Here is a 19,247-nt window from a genome sequence, read left to right as displayed (position 1 = left end):
ATTGTATAATTTACAATATAACACAGTGTTACATTGGCTGTCTTCAGAAAGCCCTAATGCTGAACTACTAACAGTTATATCCAAATAGACAAGTATTGATGTGTACTAGGGTATGAAACATAGTAATCTGTCATGTAATACAATCCAATTTGACAGCTCCAAGATCAAAACTACCTTTGTGACAGTGTTCAGTTTTTGTTGCCACTCTGTCATTTGTTATCTGATGGCGACCTACACAGCCTTCATTCGTTACATCATTATTCTCTTTCCTATTATCTAAACAAGGCCTTATTTGAACTCTGAATTTGACTTGTATATAATTAGATGTTGTTGTATTATTTCAGTGAGGAGCTGAGGCTGGGCTTTGAGAAGGAAAAGGCTTTCTCTGGGATGCAGTCTGTGGCCTTGGGGACGAAGGAGCACAACATTCGAGCTAAGCTTCCAGCTGCAGGTTTGTCGGTGGAGAAGCAGGTGGACTGTCTGCTTGACCAAGCCATGGACCCAAATGTGCTGGGCAGAGTTTGGGTGGGCTGGGAACCATGGGTGTGATTGTTAGTTTTTCTAAATAGTTATTCAGAACAGCCATTAGTCGTACAGATCCCTGTTATGTCAAACATTTTCTCTTTTGTCACTGTGTAAACTAATTCTTACGCTGATCCTTCCATACAAAATTTGTCACAATGCAATATTATCTCATACTTGACAGAAAATCAATAAAAAAACTAGTGGGAATTTTAACATTGTTAGATTCTTCTGCACATGAACACCATAATGTTGGCCATTTCTTGTACTTCAGTTCTATTTGAAGGGAACCTATCATTGCCATCATTTGTGAATGTCTTGTATCTTCTGTTTGAAATAAAAAAAAATGTTAAAGGTGCTGATGTACCAAATATATGATCACTTTGCACAAAATATTTCAGATGATATCAGTTGAAATATTACTTGACTTATACAGCCAAGGAAAAGTGACAATAATTCATGTAGACATTGGTCTACAGATTAAACAGTCAGCTGAAATGTCAACTGGAATACTCGAAACAAAAGGAAATGAATGTATCACTGTGGTTGTTAATTATGTTGCAAAGAGGCTCAGCTATGGAAAGCTAGTAAAACTACTATACATTTTTGTTGCACTGCTTTAATAATCTATCTGTCAGATAATATACAGTAAATTTGAGGAATATATTTATGTTAAATACATACTAAATTGTAACAACTGGTGATCCTAACTTTTCAACTAGTACCATCATCTGGTCAAATTTTCAGTTTGTCCCAATATTTGCTATGAACAAATGTTCCCAATAAAACTAGCTAAAATTAACACGATGAATATAATAAATATTCCTACCATACTACCATCAGGCATGTTAGCTAATGATGATGGCACTGAGCTCAAAGCTTTGCAGCCTCACGGAGCTCCTAGCATGGCTGTAGACTCTTGGTCTTGTGAATAGACGATAATCAAAAAGTAGGAAAAAAAGTATCTGTTAAACTGTGGACATCCCATTTCCTGTCACTTTATTATCAGATGTCAAAACATGTTTAAGTATTTAAAGCGTGATTCAAATATTCATGTCTTTATGATTTTTTTATGCAGTTGAAGTGATGTTGAGAAAATGTGTCAGACCACTGAAATCTTTAAAGATGTTATTCTAACGATTCCACAGATGCAAGAACTTGTCCACTGAACATTGATGATTATTTTGTCCTGGCTGACAGATAGCGAACAAAAAAAATTAAGAGACCCAGTAGATGTGCTTTACTGTTGCTTTACTGAATCTTCTCATTTAACAGGTTTTTATAACTTAAAATAAACGCTTCAAACATCACCTTAAAATTACGGTGCTATGAAACAACTAAAATAAACCAAATGCACAAGTACTCACAGTTGGTTCCACTCCAAGGCTCAGACAACCAACTCTCTGTTGTGGAGCACTTGTAGCCTGAGCATAAACATTGGAAGGGCCTGGTACTTAAAGCTGCAGTACCTCAAAAACACCACCAGGGGAAACTTATCTTATTTACTGACAGGAGTCAGAACAATGATATTAAAGAAAAAAAGGAGGTTTACCACAAATATAAAGCATGTTCATCATGTGACACAGATAATACATTCAGAAGAATTTATTCTTTCATCTTTTTATTTAATTGTATTTAAAGGGGGCTCAGGAACTGTATGAGCAGACAGCATGTAATGTAAACAAATGCAGGTGTGACACTTTGCAGACTTTGTGGAGTGCAGTGTGATCTGTGTCTGATGGCAGACAGGATGAAGACAATAAAGTGCTGCTGCAGATGAGGACACATCTGGTAATGGATAAAGACCGACAAGAGGGCATAACAGTTAAAAACTTCAGTAACATTGTGAACACATGAAAGAGTTAAAAGTATTTAACATCAAATAAATCCATATTTCTCTTATGAAATAGGAGGGTAAGAGGGAAAATAACGAGGGCAGATAAGCGGGAACATGAGTTTCTAAGTTCAACAATGACATTAAATTGAAATATAATATCACTGAATAAATGTAAACATATCTTTTAAAAAAAGATGGTTGACATCCTGAGGTGTCTACTTTCTTCTCATCTCATCTGGACTCCTCTCGCTAAAAGACAAATAACAGACAAAGAGGACTTACGATTTGTAACTTTACCTGAGCTCAATGGAAGAACTGTGGATTAGACTAAATATGATTATAAAAACAGTCAGTGTGTACTTATCTTTTTTAAGGCAAGGGCTCACAGTAGGACACAGCATGAACTATGTCCTTTGTCCATCTCTTGTCTCATCTGGTATCGGTCTCCTCTTGTTTCTTCCTCGTTTCCTCTCTCTCTGAAAGACAAATGACAGACGAGAAGGCCTTGCAGTGAGTATTGATCAGTTGAAATATTATGATTTAAACAGAATCAATAGAAACTTATCTAATTCAATTGTCAGTTTCTCTGTCTTGAGTGTCTTGATTTCTGCACATGGAGGCGAGCAGATGCTGAGAGCTTCTTCAGTGTTGTGTGCGAGGAGCGTCACAAACCTGCCGCCACAGACGAAGCGCATAGTGACAGCTTCATCTGCACAGGTGAGTTGGGGACTCTCTTCATGGAATGGGGCTGTCGTCTTCTTCTGGTTCGGGCTCTGGAAGCAGGTTTGTTGCAGATGTCAGTTCAGTGGACAGCTGTGGTACTAGAGCTTCCTGGGATGATTGGTTGGTTGATGACCTCCACCCTTAAGTGCCTCAGAAACACAGGAATCCTATCATCAGAAAAACAAATCATGAATATTTTATATAATATTGTCAGATATTTTTAGCCTATCACACCTTTAAGCCACTTTGTAGTGTTAATAAATACTTACATTGCTGACTCAAACACCATATCCTGTCCTATCCTGTCCTTGGTTGTCCTGGTCTGGTGGGCCAACGCTGCACCAAGAGCCCCTACAGTTATCCTGTGTTACCACAGGGAGGGGCTGCAGGGGTCCTGGTGGTGGAGCAGCTGTAGACTGGCAGGAGGACACTGGGCTCCCCTTTTCAACTCTGGATGGTGTATGGGGTCAGCCAGTTGCAGCAGCTGAGGGAACATAAAAACACAACACAGTAAATTATTAATTAAAAGTGACAAGAGGACTTACATAAGAGACGTTTTAATGGTGTTAAAAGTGTTTCCATACTTTTATCTGCTACAGCCACCTGCACCTCTGTGAAAAAACAGAATAAATGAGACTAATCATCTTTAAATTGTTAATAAGACAAATTTTAATTGTCTAATTCTAATTGTGAGCATACCTCTGCCAGCCACAGCCATCTGCAACGGAGTCAATACATACAACAGAGTGAGTAACATGAAGAATTTTCTGAATTACTAATAATAAAACCTGCAAGAGTCTTTTGATAATGTTATTAAAGAATTACATATCTGTCTCCTGAAGTCATCTTCACTTCAGTAAATAATAGGAAGGAATCAAAATACAAAATAATGAGTGATCTTTAACTTTTAAATAAGTGATATTAAATTAATAAACTGCCACACAGTTTCTGCATTTGGGTTCCCTTGTGTGTAAACTGTACCAGTATGCGTTTTAAGTGCCATTCTAGTTGTTAAAGCATTTATATAAATTATATTGTGTATATACTTAAAGTCGCCATCTCTGCTAGACAATAAAACCAGCCCTTGAGGCTACAAAGTAAGAATCTAACCAACACATAAAGATAGACCCTGGTGCAAGTCGCTACCTAGGGCATTGCCAGCCCCGCCAGACGCAGAGGCCAGCCTTCAAAAAAGCCCCGCCAGACACAGAGGCCAGCCTTCAAAAAAGCCTTGCCAGATGCAGAGGCCAGCCTTCAAAAAAGCCTCGCCAGACGCAGAGGCCAGCCTTCAAAAAAGCCTCGCCAGACGCAGAGGCCAGCCTTGAAGGTTAAAACAGCCCCGCCAGACGCAAAGACACCTCTTAGGCTACAAACCAAAAAAAAGCCACTGAATACAGATGGGCCCTGGTGCAAGACGCTACCGAGGGCGCTGCCAGCCCCACCAGACGCAAGGTCCGGCCCTCAAGGCTACAAAGAAAAATCAAGCCACCCGTTGCGACTGTTTCCAGATGATCTAATCTGAGCTGCTCTCATACCAGGCTGGATTTTCCCAGTATCTCTCCAAACCCCCAGGGTTCGCAGGAAGCTCCTCATCATCACTCTCCCACCTGCTCCACTTTTTGGAGGGGGTGAGGCTGGACATCGATGGAGACGGTGCGTCGGACCTGTCGTCATCTAGGAGGCAACTACAACAACTACAGGAACTACAGGACTCAGCTGAAGGTGATGGAAGGTCCTCATAGCGAAGAGGTCTGATATGGTCTTCAACAGCCTCATCATCACCCTCATGACCATCATCATCATCATCGTCCAGGTAGGAAATGGTGTCCTGATCCGAATCCTTGCAGGTCCAGTATATCGTAGAAGAAGCATCATCACTGTCATCATCGTCCTCTTCAGGAACGTCTTCATCTTCAACGCTCTCCAGGACAGCCTCACCCGTGTCCTCTTCATCGGAGGAGCTAAATATCAGGAGAGAGTTACCTTCTTCATCGAGCCTGATCAGCCAAGGACGCCCCACTGGGTCGGAGACACCTGCAGGAAAAAAGGGAAATCATGAGAAAACTAAACTATATGTATTTATAAAGTTACCAGACAGGCCATTATTCCTACACAGATCCATACACAATACAATGGTGAGAATAGAACAGACAAAACATGCATGCAAATATCTCTCATGTGAAATGAGCAGTAACATTCTCATTTTGACAGAACAGTGTTCATGCAAGACCACATCACTTCAGTAAGAAGGTGATAAAGGAAAGACAAACGCCTCAGACAAAGCTCAGATCCCAACATGCACTCCAACACATGATAACAGAGGAGAGCGCAGAGACATGCAGCGTCATGACTTTGTAAGAACATGTTGATTTTAAGAAATTCTTACCTTAATCTTACCTTTATAAAATATATACAAAAGTTTAGTTCAACGCAACAAGTGGCCCTGCCCAGGCCGCCTATAAACACAAACATGACAAACCAGGTTTATTACCCTTCAGGGATTCAACAATAAAAAACAAATGATAGAAATTCAGTTTGTTCCGAAGTTCAGTGTCAGAAATCATGTCACCACTATATAATAGGAATAACAAACTTTTAATGTATTATTAATATTAGTTACAACTGTTTGGGTGTTAGAGAAACAAACATGTTTCTGAACTTGCAAAATGTCACAGTCTCAAGCACCGCAATGATGTGCAGAGAGCGGTTTGATGTGCGCAAAGCTGTATGCGTAATAACGCACGCGGAACCGTGGGTACATTGACTCCTGTACAACCAACAACAGGCTCCTCCAGAATAACCATACAAACGTGGGAACTTATGCCAACACTATATTAACACAGCCACAGCGCGTGCTGGAGATGGTGGCATCCTGAACGCAGGACGCGCACAGTTGCGTGACAAACCACTGGACCACCACTCTGTTTTCACTCGGAACAATGAATTCAGTGTTTCAGTGTTATAAAAATCACAAGTCAGGTCAAAGAGTCCTATTTTTTCAATTATTTTTTTAAATTCATTTTAAATGATAATGGACTGATAATTGAAAACAATTTAGAAGAGTTTAGCTTTCCCCTTCACTCAAACTCACAACGTGGATCTCATGATGCGTTTAGAGCAACATATGAACATTATTTCACAATGTGATCAACTTTGGATTTAAAATGTTCCGACAACATCTTTCAGTATAATTTTAATAGAGTGCACTCAGCTGTCCTCACAGAGAAAATGTCTACGTTTGTTTACACCTGTGCGTTCTGACGTCGGCTCCTAAAAGGTTCCTGACGTTTGCTCCTAATAGCTCCACCGTTACCATGGTTACAAAAAATATCAATTTTAAGCATTTTAAGAAAAATGGCCCAGTCGCCATCTTTTTCTCAAAATGTCGACGCCTAATTCAACGAAATTGATGCCCTCAAACCAAAATGACACTGTTTTCAAACCACTACACCTTTGTTAATATATTCCACACATTTCCCGGGATTTTGAATGCATTAAAACCAACTGTTTTACACCGTGAAAACGACATGTGTCATCAAATCTGTGTTTCTCAAACAGGCAATCAAATATGCTGTTACATTTCAACCTTTAAATTAAACAAATTATCTTAAATCTTTGCTATCAAAGTGTTTAGGCAGGTCTATTCATGAATAAGACGCAGGAAAAACATGAATTTAGTTGTCTTACCTGCACAGTCAACGACCAGGTCACGATGGCCTCCAACCAGCAGATGCTCCTCCAAGACAGCAGGTCTGGCAGCAGACATTTCTCCACTCGTTTGGTTTTCTTTTTCTACTGCTGGTTCAGCTGTCCAACAACGTTTGCGTGTCGCTTTTTCAGATGCTTTCCCCTCCAAAGAGTTCAGCTCTCAGCAGTTCGGTTCTGCAGTGGGTCAACTTGCGTTGGGTCCAGGTGCAAAGAGAAAAAGTGGACAGGTCAGCTCTTATATAGCCTCTGTCGTACGTCACCGTGCTGTTGTCATGACTCCTGTTGACGCACGCGCATGTGTGCACGAGATAAATATTAAAAAGTGGCACAAGTGATGATATAAATTGTCTTTATTTATTTCTACACTTGATGTCATGTTAACACAATATGATTGTATGAAGCTATAATCTTTATGAGTATTTGTGTGTATTTTATGAATAAAATAATCAATAGAAATGTCTGTGTAGTCAGTAAATAGTTCAGGTCTGCTAACAGTGATGAGTTGTTTAAACAGTTATTTTTATAGTGTTTATTTGTAAGATATAAGAGGCTATCAAAGTGTCGGTTTACATTCAGAAATGGCATTTTATTATAGCCGGCCAAAATGAAAATCATTTTTGCATATTTGACATTTAATTTTCATTTCTCATAGCCTAATGTTGGTGACTGTCGACCTAAACACCAGTTTGTAAAACTGCTGTTGTCATGTGAAGTTCCACAAGGAAAAGATTCTTTGATGGCAATACAAGTTACATATTCTATTCAGCATATGAGTAAAAATATTAAACTGCACACACCAATTAAATTAACACAGAGCATTGATGTTTTTATTGTGTATGTAAGGGTGTACATAGAGACAAAACTGTTCAAACTGTTCTGCTTCTAATACCCAACATTCAAAGTGAACTCTGCCTTCAGAGATGAGACTCCAATGTTATTTCTTAGTTATGATGCTGTTCTAATACTATATCTTGACATTTGACACCTGCAGATTTTTTGTAAATACATTTAATAAGTAGATTTTCCTAAATGTTAAAATCATAAACACCACCATAAATCATTAAATGTTTCTTAGCACACTTTTAGAGGCAGATGAATAGAAAAAGTACAAAAGCAACTTTTGGCTTGGGACTGAAAAGGTTACAGTGATGGAATGTAACAAGTGCTTTTACTCATGTACCGTACTTAAGAACAATTCTGAGGTACTTGTACTTTACTTGAGTATTTTAATTTTCTGATACCCTATACTTCCACTCCATTACATTTTGGAGGGAAATATTGTACTTTTTACTCCACTACATTTATTTGATAACTTAAGTTACCAGTTACTTTGGAGATTGTTATATTGAAGCCTAAAGTAACATATTTTTTAATTAATTCATCAGGAATCAGATAAGATAGAATAAATTCAAACACGGAAGCTGACCACAGTGGAAAAATGTTAATTCAATATAACGTTCACATAGTAGCCATTTTGACTTGGAAAAGCCCAGCTAATGACATTACTCTTAGAGACTTAGACTTTATTATCCCCAAGGGGAAATTCCTTTTCACAGCATCCTTAACTGCTATGTGACTAAAAACAACACACAAACATCAGTTAATCCATTTTAATAGATAGAATAGAATCAAAATTATACAATCAAAAATGAGGAAACAAGAGTTGAGTTGAAGGATAACTGTCCGTAACTCAAGATTTCACTAATGCGGAATACTTTTCCAAATGCAATGGAACGCAGTGTCACAGTCATTTCCTTCCTTTTTTTTTTTTTTGCACACCAATGGCATTTATTCATATAGTCCTCAGTCCAGAGTCCACAGGCCTAGGACTGAGTCCGTTGTTGTAGTGTGTTCACAGTTTATATCTCAGAATGACTCAGGTAACATTATGGATTTGGAATAATTCCTTTGGCATGCACAATTTAAATTCCCCTGAAATTAACACTGTGGCAAGTTTTAACATACAATACTACATTGCCTTTTATTGTCACTCCATTGCTTAGTTGTTCCTTCCCCTGGTCTCTTTGCAGCACCATGGCTGTTGCATAGGACGTTAAGAGACACAAGCCATTCTCCATAAAAAAATGTGGATACTGTGAGTTGCACGTAAATCTATAAAATTACCTGGACAAGTGGCTTATTAACATTTTTTTGGTCACTGTCCATGGAGTGACTGTAGTGATATTTTAACGCATGGATTTATAAACCCAAGTAGAACCCAAGTTGTACAGAATACAAAAACAGAAATTTGAACATAAGCTTTTTTTTCTCAATAAAAATAATTTCAACATTAGTAATCACTTTCTTTAAAAAATTACAATAAATTTGCACTGACATAAAAAATAAAAATATCAAGTAAATATGTAACACCCCACTGCAAAAAGTGTCAGGGGAAAAAAAACAGATCACACCTCGGTTGTAAAAAGGCTGTTGTTGCTGACGCACCTTCATATATCAGCCGTACACAGTCTAACAACTACAATTCTGCATATTTTCGCATTATGTTACATGAGTTAAATAGCTGCATAAAAAAAATCTGAATCTAAGCAATAGAAAACAAAAGGTTTGGTACCAATATAAACCAACATTTCATTTTCGCAGACCTTCACACAATTTCAATTTTAGCCTACATGCCTCTCAGGGTCTATGGAAATACACGCTTAACATCTTTCCCTGATGTTCATGTAGAGACTTTCATGTTAGAGAATATTCTCAAGTCAAGTGTCTGACTACATGAAAATATTAAGTCATAATGAAATATAACATATTTTAAGGACTCTGGGTTAAGGCGCAGGAAAGCTATCTTTTACTTGTTTCTTGCATTAGAGGAAACTTACAACACACAAAATGAACAAAGGAGAAGTACCATTTTAGTTTAGAAAAAGCATGTAGTGCATTCACTCTCTACATAGACAATCTTCTTTTATAGGTTAATATTTAATGACCTTAACTGCAGTTAATAAGGCTGGAATCTACCAAAGTGCATGATGCATAATTTGTATTTTATGTAGAACGTCATGGTCCATTATCTCTGTCAGTTATTTCCACATTATTAGAGTAAGGACATCATTTTTTTAGGCCTCTGTCAGTCTTTTTCAGTTATATATATATATATATATATATATATGTTTTTTTTTTAGCAGAGATGTTTTAGGTTAAAGTAGTAATATAGTTGAATTCAACTCTAGATTAAAAAAGCATCAAATAGAAATAAAACCTTGCATAAAGAAGGTTGACAAATACAACACCTTGTTGCACACGAGCATGACAACACTCTATAATAACCATCATTAGTAAATGGTAAATTTATAGTTAAAGTTTAGTTAATAGTAAATTTACTCTTCTTATAATATTTATAGATAAGCTACAGAGTATTTATTAACCATTTACAAATTATTATAAACATCAGTTGCACATTTTCAATAACAATTGCTAAATAAATGGTCTATAATGGTCATTGTTTGTTAACAGTGAGCTGACTTTTAACTAAGTTTAATTAACTATAAATGTACCATTAATTTATTTTTGCTATTATAACGTGTTATCCATTTTATTTGGCTGACTCTTGCAAGCAAAGTTTGGTAAAGTAGAATATCACACCAAGAATGCAGATGGGATTTATGGTGGCCAACAAAGCCCAAATGCAACACTTCATCTTCTAAAACTAGACAGTAAACCAACACTCTTACCTGATATCAGATTGATGTACAGGCAGCTACGTCTCAATTCACATTAAAAGTTATAGATTTTGGCTTTGTCCAACAAGCCAGTCTTTTAAAAAATTCAAGATATTTATTATTTTTAGAGAGATGTAAAATCAAATCTTATTTCAGTAATGGTACAACTCCCCATTCATTTTTACAATTAATTTTCTAACTGTACATCAACATGATACCACAGGGCTAAAGATAAGGATTACATACATTATTGTTTTTTGTCAATTGGAAAAGAAAAGGTCTCTGATCTTTTATCAGTCTACTTCTTTTCCAATTGACAAAGGCTTGTAAGCTTAGGAAGAGCTCAAAGGGGTAGAATTTTAAAAGAACACAAGTACACCCTAATACCCGTTAGCAGTGAGCAGGACTGAGTATTGACCGATCCAGGGCATATATCGATTATTAATAATCAAGGAGACCAATAACCCATCTTTGGAACTCATAAACTTGCAGTAAAAATGAAAATCTTGTGAGTCAAAATCTAGAACAACCAATGATGGAATGTAACAAGTACAATTTACTCAAGTACTGTACTTAACCTAAGTATTTCCATTTTCTGCTACTTGATACTTTCATTAAAGTAAAAATTAAAGCACTTTAGTTTGTTTGCATTTTTTGCATGTTTTATACATTCTTTTTCATACATTAAATAGGCAACGTATACTACAGTCCACCCTCTGGTTCTTGTGCTCTTTTAAAAATACTGGAAATAGCAGCATGTTGTGATATTCCCCTTTAAGAACAGAATCATACATTGTCCTCATCAAGCAGATTAATGTTTTCTTGTCCTTGTCAAATCAGTATTTTCTTTTAAATGTGTTGGCATCAGTTAGGATTTGTGTGACACTAGTAGGCTTTGGGTCAAAAAGTAGCGGACATGAAAATGTCTTCATGAAAAGTGCCAAATGATTCCATTTACAAATGGTTCGTAAATAGCCGTCAAAGACTTAAAGTGGGCTGGGAAATATTACCCGACTATCTTGCCCACAATATAGTAACAAGGAAATCCTTTCATATTATACAAAAGAAACTCTTTGTGGCTTGGTGTGCATAGCATATACTGAAGGCATGACTTTCTCTGCTTTACAGGATTCGGTGTCATATACTGTTAGTTATATCTTGGGTCTCCACCCATTTATGAACTGCATGAGTTTCTTCACCTGCAGTTTGCTTAGCTTGAAGTCCTCAGACAAAATCTCCTCGGTGAGCTGCAGGAGTAAATTCCCATCAATCTTTTCCGACACAAAAAGAGAAACAATGTCATCTGGCAGGCCAATAAACCTTAGAGATTTGGACACCTCTTCAATAGAAAGACCAGTCAGACTGGACGGGGGCTGCCACTGTGCAGCAGGAGAAAAGGCTGGACAGTTTTGGGTTAATGAGTTAGAGATGGAATATATCTCTTTTGTGCCCTGCTCAAGTGGAGCAGATGAGCAGTTGGAAGTTTCCTGCTCACTGTCACAGATCGATCCGGACAGTAAATCTTTGCACATCTTTATGGCATTTGATTTTGGTGTTCTCGGTGGTAAGATGGGGCAAGAGAGGCTCTGCTTAGTGTTAGATTCTTCTATTGGCTTGTCTCTGTACATTTCTGAATTGTAACTTGATGATTTGGTGCAAAACGGATTCAGAGTAGCTTTCTCCAGTCGAAAGTCCTCTCGTGCGTACTCTCGGCCATCAAAGTCAACGAGGCTGGACGTGCACATTTTGGGGGTGCTTGGGGATCTCTTTCTGGGGTAACTGTAGTAGCTTCGACAGCTGGCAGGAGAAAATTCATCCATGGTGTGTGATTCTCCTCCACTGAAGTTATTTGGCCAAGACAACCTGGCAGACATCCCATCCGATGGCAGGCTACCGCTGGGCAAAGTAGCAGCTGGCTCAGTGCTGTTGGATTTGCCCCAGTTACAGGGGTAACACACATGTTCCTGTGGTTCGGCAGCCTCTTGCTCACATGCTCCAATACTGATAAAAAACATAGATTCAAGATTAATTTGAGGTGTAGGAGAAAACCCTAATGAATACCTTATCATATGATCTAAATATTTAACATTTTAAAACTCAGGGACACAGCTAGAAATATACAGGAAAAAGATCCCAAAAGATCTAGGTGGACTTCAAGTGGCACAAATTAGTAAATTGTCTCCTGATTTTCCTTTATTTGAATGCAGTATATTATTTTAATAGTATATTCGCTGGTACAAATGTATCTGATTTGACTCAGGCCGAAATGTTAACTCACAAGGTAATGTTTTTCAATTTTACTTGTGTTTAAGTTTCTTCTCGCTGACTTCCTTCCTCACTCTCTAGCCCCATTCACACTGCCCTTTCAATGAGGGAATCATGCGCCAATACTCCGCCTTGCCGTCTGTGTGAAAGTTACAGATGCGGAGAGGGGGGACAGTTTCGCTCCGGCTCTGATCTGCCTCCGGAGGTAGTATCAGAGCCACAGCAGAGGCAAGACGCCGTCTGTGTGAATGGAAAAGCCAGCAGCGCGGAACATCAAATAAGAGAAATGTCCCAAACTTTAAATCAAAAGCAACATTACAGGACCAAACAACAGTAATGTGGTAACTGGTAGAGTCTTTGGCAACTAATATGAGGAAAAAAAATACTGCATTCATACGTGGAAAAGTGTCTGTCATCCTGTCTGTCCTACCGACTCTTCGTTACAATTCTGCCCGAAAAATAGTGTCTGTCCCCGGCAGAGAGAGCCAGGTGGCTCACATGTCTTTATCGCCTTCCACTATTGTGTTGTGGTAGTTACGGTCTCTGGCAAAAAAAAAAAAATCACTGCGACGGTCAGCACTCCTGACCGAGACTTCAGTGAACTTTCCCCCAGAAAACAGCATCCCTCCACGAGAGTGAAAGCAAGACTGGGTACACTGTTTACTGATAGCAATTATGTAATTTAGAGCAAAATAGTAATTTTGTCACTTTCCACGATGTGTGGTGGGTCAGGATCTCAATCACAGCACATTATAACTGCATCCATATGATTATAAACAGCTGGCGGATATATGTTTAGATTAACAGGTGGAAATCGGAGGACACACGTTGAAAAAAACAAAAACACACGGATGTTAACGTCACGATGTGTACCATCACTCCTCTTTTGGTGCCGCTGTTTAGTGTGAACACACAAAGGTGGCGTAAAGGAAAGCCTTCGTTGTGGCAATAAAGTGGAGTCTACTGTGTGAAAAGGGCTTCTGACACTCTTCTAGAAGTTACAGCGAAAGGGGACCAAATGAGAAAGCCCCGTGACCTTGAGTAAACTTGTGGATTTCTCTGGGTTTCAACATTGTTGGAAATATTTGGGATAATGGGTTGTTTTTAGATATTTCAATGCCAAAATGTTGCATATTATATCTTTACATGAAGTGTAATTGATGTCAGATTTGTGCTATGAAACTCTTACATGTTGTGGAGACCAGATGAATAATAGGAGAGGGTTGGACTTGGAGACCGAGTCTCTTGCTGCCGAGGCTTGGACAGGATGGGCACTGCTGGCATCTGTTTCAAACTTCTTGGAGGAATAGGTGGGGCATTCAAAAGGCGGCATTCTTCTTTCACCTAGAGAAGAAATTAACTGACATTGAAACTGACAGAAACACCCACATATTAATTTTTCTCTGAAACTAAGCATGTCAGACACTGCATGAAGATATGATCCTTAAACCACATTTTTGATACCATTTATGGTCTGGATTTCATCATTCACTTAAGTGCTGTATCATAGGCACCTGGGCTTGTGTAATTTTTTTGAAGACGTTTCACCTCTCATCCAAGAGGCTTCTTTAGTTCTAACTAACTGGAGGGGAGTTGCAGGCTTTTAAACTTTGTGTGGGAGTGTCCTTACAGAGTTGTTAAGGACACGTGTGAGCTCTGAGTTTCAGAGTCATTAGGGCCACTTGTGGGTCGTTGACCTAACTGGCCTTCATGTGGGTTGCTAGGACTAGGTGAGCCCAGGTGTGAATGGCGGTTAAGCTGTCTGGGGAGAGAACTCAGTATAGCATTGTAGGTGGGTGATAAGTAATGTTGTACGCCACCTCCTCTGTTCAAGGACGGTTGTTCCAGTTTGACTTAGATGGATTCCTTTACTCCTCCTTCAAACCATCTGTCTTCTATGGCCAAGATGTTTACATTGTTGTCAAAGGAATCATTTTTCTCCTTCAGATGTAGGTGGACAGCAGAGTCTTGACAAGGGGAGTTGGCCCTCCTGTGAAGACTTTGTTTTGTCTCGCCAATACACAACCTCTCCGGTTCTGGTTAGATTTAGGCACAAAACACTTTGTGAGGGTTAGGGAAAGATCATGATGTAGGCTAAAAAAAAAAATCACCTCTTGCAAGATCTTTTGTGAGTCTTGCATTGCCATGAAGACATGAGCTAAAAATGCATCTAGAAAAACATCTTTGGCACTGTTTTTATCAGCAGATCATTTTGTAATTCTCGCAAAGAAGTAGTGGAATAAGATGGATCAGCCTCAGTGGACTGTTAAATGAAGAGAAGCAGGTGACAGGTCGCACAACTCCAATTCCTGAGCAAGGTAACTAACTTTACTTTGCCCTGCTGTCATGTGGAAACTAAATCAGAATCACGGTTATAATTACTGAATCTTTATTTTTTTTTTTAAAAGTGAGTTTGTGTGGTTGCACTGTAAACTGATACACCAGATGTGCCTGCTGTATTTCTGAAGAAGCAGCTGCAGAAGGTGTGTTTGCTGTAGCGCTTAACTGTACTTTCTGTTACCACAGTAACCATGGGTGTTGCCAAATCAACCAAGACCGCAATATTAAGGATTAGATTTTTAAGCATAACAGCTTATACTCACAGCTTCAGACTTGGGTGGGACCGGCGGTGGAATAGGACACACATCTGAACTGGTTACGGCAGAAAGAGGACAGGTGATTGGGTATGACAGGGCTGCTGTTGTACTACAGCCGTTGTTAATGCCTCGAATTCCCTCACTTAAAGAAGGTTTTGGGATCTGCCCTCTCAAGTGATCCAACCACAGCTCCTCATAAGGAACGTCCGACTTGTTGAGGGGTGGTTGTTGGTTTGTGCTATCCATGAGCTCAGGGAAAAAGTGTTCATTTTCCCCCGCGTCTGAAGGGATGCTGTCAGAGGGCAGAAGAGACCAATCTCCACATAGTGTCATACAGCCCTGCAAGTTGACCTCACTGTTACCATGCAGGTTGCTGCCATACACACACACGGATAGTCGGTGGAAAGACTGGGTGAGTTCATCCCGGGCGTAGGTTAAAGAGCTAGGTATCTGCATGTGGTTTTGACACCCGTTGGAGCTGCCTCCACTGCTTCCACTGCAACTACCGTTCCCACTGCTTTTCTTGGGACTCTTACCATCATCATTCCAGTCTGTCCGCACATCGCGGACAGCACGAGAATAGTCGTCTATGTCAAACTGCTCCTGGCAGAAGGAGAACCAGCGATGTACCATAGTTTCCAGCCATAACTCTCCTTGCAGCAGCTCCTCTGGAATAATAAATCTAGGCATGACCATGTGAAAGGGAAAATGAATGGGGATAATTTTGTTGCTTCGCAGAACGCAGCACACAACCACTGTTTTCGTCTGAATGTTGACCAATTTGTAGCGATGACCTTCGCGGATGAGGTGGAGATCGTGCTGGTTGCGGGGTGGACTGCTGGGTACTGTGACATTGACAGGGAGACGGGTTTTCTCCACAATGTTCCTGATGGTGTGCTCGCCGTCCTGCATCTGAAGTTCCAGTGGACTACAGGTGCTGAACCTGCCTTTACACTGGAAAGGCAGGCTGATGCTCTCATTGGTGCGATGGTTCATGCAGATCAAGCAGGGCATTTTGCCTCGGCCGATCTTACTGATGGAGTTCAGCTTTCCAATCTTCTTGAAAATGGTGTTGAATCTTGATTTTTCTTTGGAGGTCTTGGCATACAGGATCTCCGCCTGGCCCATTAATGTCAGTTCGTCACCAGTGCTGAGTGTAATGTTGTAAACTTCGGTGTCTTCATTGCATTCCCCCGATGCCATCTGTGAAAAACATGACATATGGCCTAAGTACAGCGGGAATTGACGACAGCATTGCCACTTTTTTATTTCGACAAGTAAAAACCCTGTCAATACACATTAGGTCAGTGCATTAACAGTTGCTTTCTGTAGAGATTTGATGGGGAGCTGAATTTTATAGAAATACAATTGCAATTAATGCTATAAAATTATTTAAATATGCTGTATTATTAGTTTAGACATGAGGATATCTGCTCTTTACTGGAGATGTTAATTTATCAAATCCACCTCATGCCACAGTTGGAGTTGAGACCTCTAAATAACACGGCATAGCATAGTTTAAAAAAAGATATTAATTCTAATTAACACTATAGAATCTACGACCAATCACAATAATCCTTTCAGGGGATTAGATCTACCTTAACATTGAATGTGATTTCTTCCATGACGTATACCCTCTCAGGGAATGCTTTGGCAACCTCCTCCACGCTGTTAAAGTACTGCACAGGCTCTTTGACGTCTCTGTCCTGCTCCAGTAGCTTAAACTGACCTAAAATAGGAAAAGACAAATTAGTGCAACAGAAAGGGTCAAGCACTGGTAGTACTGTTCGGTGCAAGTATTAAAAAATATGTTTGGGATAAAGCACACTGTTCCTACGATCTTTCGGCACTGACTTTATTGGTTTTGCAATATACAAAGACATGTTATCATAACACAATGTAAAGCAAGCATCAAGTATCCATGCAGATGTAGCTCACCTTCATAGTGCACTGGGATCTCTATTTTAGGCCCAATGACATAGTGTCCCTCTTCCAGACTGTGAGCAGTAATAGTTGTCCATTGACGGCAGGAATGAAGCAAGAGGTAGTCATTGTCTCTGAGCCCTTCAACTAACTGACCTGCAGAAATGAAAACATGCAGGTTACGGATTATACCTTACAATCCAGGAAATATTGTGAAACTGCAAGGTGCAATAGAAAAAAAACATCAAATTAAGTACTTTTGATGTATCTGCTGCCGCTTTTGGACAATCAACATCCTAACTGTAATATAACAACAACTGTCATACGACACATTAAACATCATGTGACTGCTGCATCATGACTCTTGCAAATTATAAAATGATTAGTTTAAGTTTTGATTCATCTCGTCACTGTGACTTAGCATTTATTGTATTAATTAGAACAGTCATGGCAGCATTGACATTAATTTGTTATGTCCATGATTGAGAAATATTACATAAATATTACAATAAGGTGAGTATCTTGAGGCATCCCATGATTACTGTTTCCTTGTGAGCTTCACAGGGTGCTCCACTCAAGCCAATTGGATTACTCAGCACATTCAAGTCACTATCCTCCAGACTAGAATGACTAATGCCCTAATCCATACCTCTCTAAAAAGCAAGCACTGCCACTTAAAAATACAATACACCACCACAATTCTGCAGGAGAGGCTGGCCAGAGTGTGACAAAAAATGGGAAGTTGCAGAAAAAACTAAAAGTCATACATATCTGATTTGGATAGCTTCATCAAAATCATATTCATACCATAATAAACATGCTTGTTTTAATGACACAACTGTCAGGTAAAACAGCTGTGAAGAAAATTTCCCCAACCCCATAATGCAAGCATTTGTAGTTATGTTCTGGCTTCATCTTTAAGGAACGGTTTTGCTTAAACGCATCGTTCATTGCACCCAGAATGAGGCCAAAATTGATTTTTCAGCCTTGAATCCACAATCAACTTGATCCATCCTGCTACATTTGTCAATTGAAACTTTGCCCTTCAATTCTGCACACATGTGCCATTTATAATGACATTAACACATTTTCAAGTGCTCACTGTGGTGAACAATCAACAGCATTCTGATGCCTTTATATGTGTCCCTAACATGAAATACTATTACTTTTAAAACAATCATTTATACTTTAACGTACTGCCCTCACCTACTGGCTGAGTGACAGCAGTGAGTTTACATAACCTTTATAAAGTAACACAGACTTGACGTTGTTTGGTGAGATTTGCACAACAGACGCAAGGTCTTAACGACAGAGTCGCAACTTTCAACTTTGATCATTAGAAAATGCCAACTTTTTGTCATGTTAACTACACAACTTTGCTGAGAATTAATAAAATACGCTGATAACATCAACCGCAATAAAATCTTACAAACGGCTTAGTTTTTACCTCAGCTGCTAATTAGCGAATTAGCAGCTAGCGACAGAAAACTTTGTAGTGACAGAAAGTTACTAACCGTTATCCAGCTTGACAATTTGAGGCAACCTGTAAGCACTGACCAGTTGATCTAATGGCAGGGACGTCGTGCTCCATGTAACATCTTTTAAGTTGTTGTACAACATTGTTCCAAGGTCCATTTTGCTAGCTTGCATTAGCCAACTGGAGGGCTAGCTATGTGTAAACACGGTCACAAGAGGCTACACTAAGCTAACTAACGTAATAATGTATCAGCTCTCCATCTACAGCTTTACAATTGGCACGATTGTAAATAATTGTCGCATGTGCCTACGTATCATTAAAGTCCGTTGTTTGATAATGTGGCAGAGCCATGTTTGTTTAGCTAGCGACGGCTGCATCAAGACAACTAGTCTGGAGTTAACTAGATGAATAACGGAAATACGTATGTTTTCCTTTTAAAATAAGAGCATTATTTACTGTGGGCTACAAGATAGGAACAACAACAAAGGTTAACAACGCAAAAATACTTTTTACCTAAA

General features: G+C 39.1%; 2 protein-coding genes and 1 long non-coding RNA gene across 3 annotated transcripts in view; 1 reads left to right on the top strand and 2 right to left on the bottom strand.

The window, feature by feature from the left end:
• prkdc (protein kinase, DNA-activated, catalytic subunit) overlaps positions 1–900 on the top strand; it is a 41,220-nt gene extending 40,320 nt beyond the window's left edge. The window contains exon 86 of the mRNA XM_073488640.1: positions 345–900. Within this exon, the coding sequence (XP_073344741.1) occupies positions 345–549 (205 nt within the window). The 3' untranslated portion in view covers positions 550–900. The remainder of the gene's footprint in view (positions 1–344) is intronic.
• A 1,212-nt stretch (positions 901–2,112) lies between these two features.
• LOC141014907 (uncharacterized) lies at positions 2,113–3,595 on the bottom strand. Its single transcript, XR_012180524.1, has 3 exons — positions 3,352–3,595; positions 3,032–3,249; positions 2,113–2,835 (listed from the first exon to the last, which is right to left on the bottom strand). It is a non-coding gene; the product is annotated as an uncharacterized lncRNA (long non-coding RNA).
• A 4,791-nt stretch (positions 3,596–8,386) lies between these two features.
• garem (GRB2 associated, regulator of MAPK1) lies at positions 8,387–19,101 on the bottom strand. Its single transcript, XM_073488120.1, has 6 exons — positions 18,767–19,101; positions 17,268–17,408; positions 16,928–17,058; positions 15,336–16,532; positions 13,922–14,076; positions 8,387–12,468 (listed from the first exon to the last, which is right to left on the bottom strand). Exons 1-6 carry the CDS (start codon positions 18,900–18,902, stop codon positions 11,619–11,621), a joined length of 2,610 nt encoding a protein of 869 aa, XP_073344221.1. The 5' UTR covers positions 18,903–19,101; the 3' UTR covers positions 8,387–11,618.
• Between the last annotated feature and the right edge of the window lie 146 nt (positions 19,102–19,247).

This window comes from Pagrus major, chromosome 19, assembly GCF_040436345.1.
Source record: "Pagrus major chromosome 19, Pma_NU_1.0".
Classification (NCBI taxonomy): domain Eukaryota; kingdom Metazoa; phylum Chordata; class Actinopteri; order Spariformes; family Sparidae; genus Pagrus; species Pagrus major.
This window is presented reverse-complemented; position numbering and strand designations above follow the sequence as displayed.

Bases quoted from the DNA above. Each gene is read 5' to 3' on its own strand.
- garem (XM_073488120.1), bottom strand. From the start codon at position 18,902: ATGCAAGCTAGCAAAATGGACCTTGGAACAATGTTGTACAACAACTTA. The intron at 17,409-18,766 runs GTTAGTAACTTT...TCATTTCTGCAG, and splicing joins AATTGTCAAGCTGGATAACG to GTCAGTTAGTTGAAGGGCTC. The intron at 14,077-15,335 runs GTGAGTATAAGC...TTTCTTCTCTAG, and splicing joins TCCCACCCAAGTCTGAAGCT to GTGAAAGAAGAATGCCGCCT.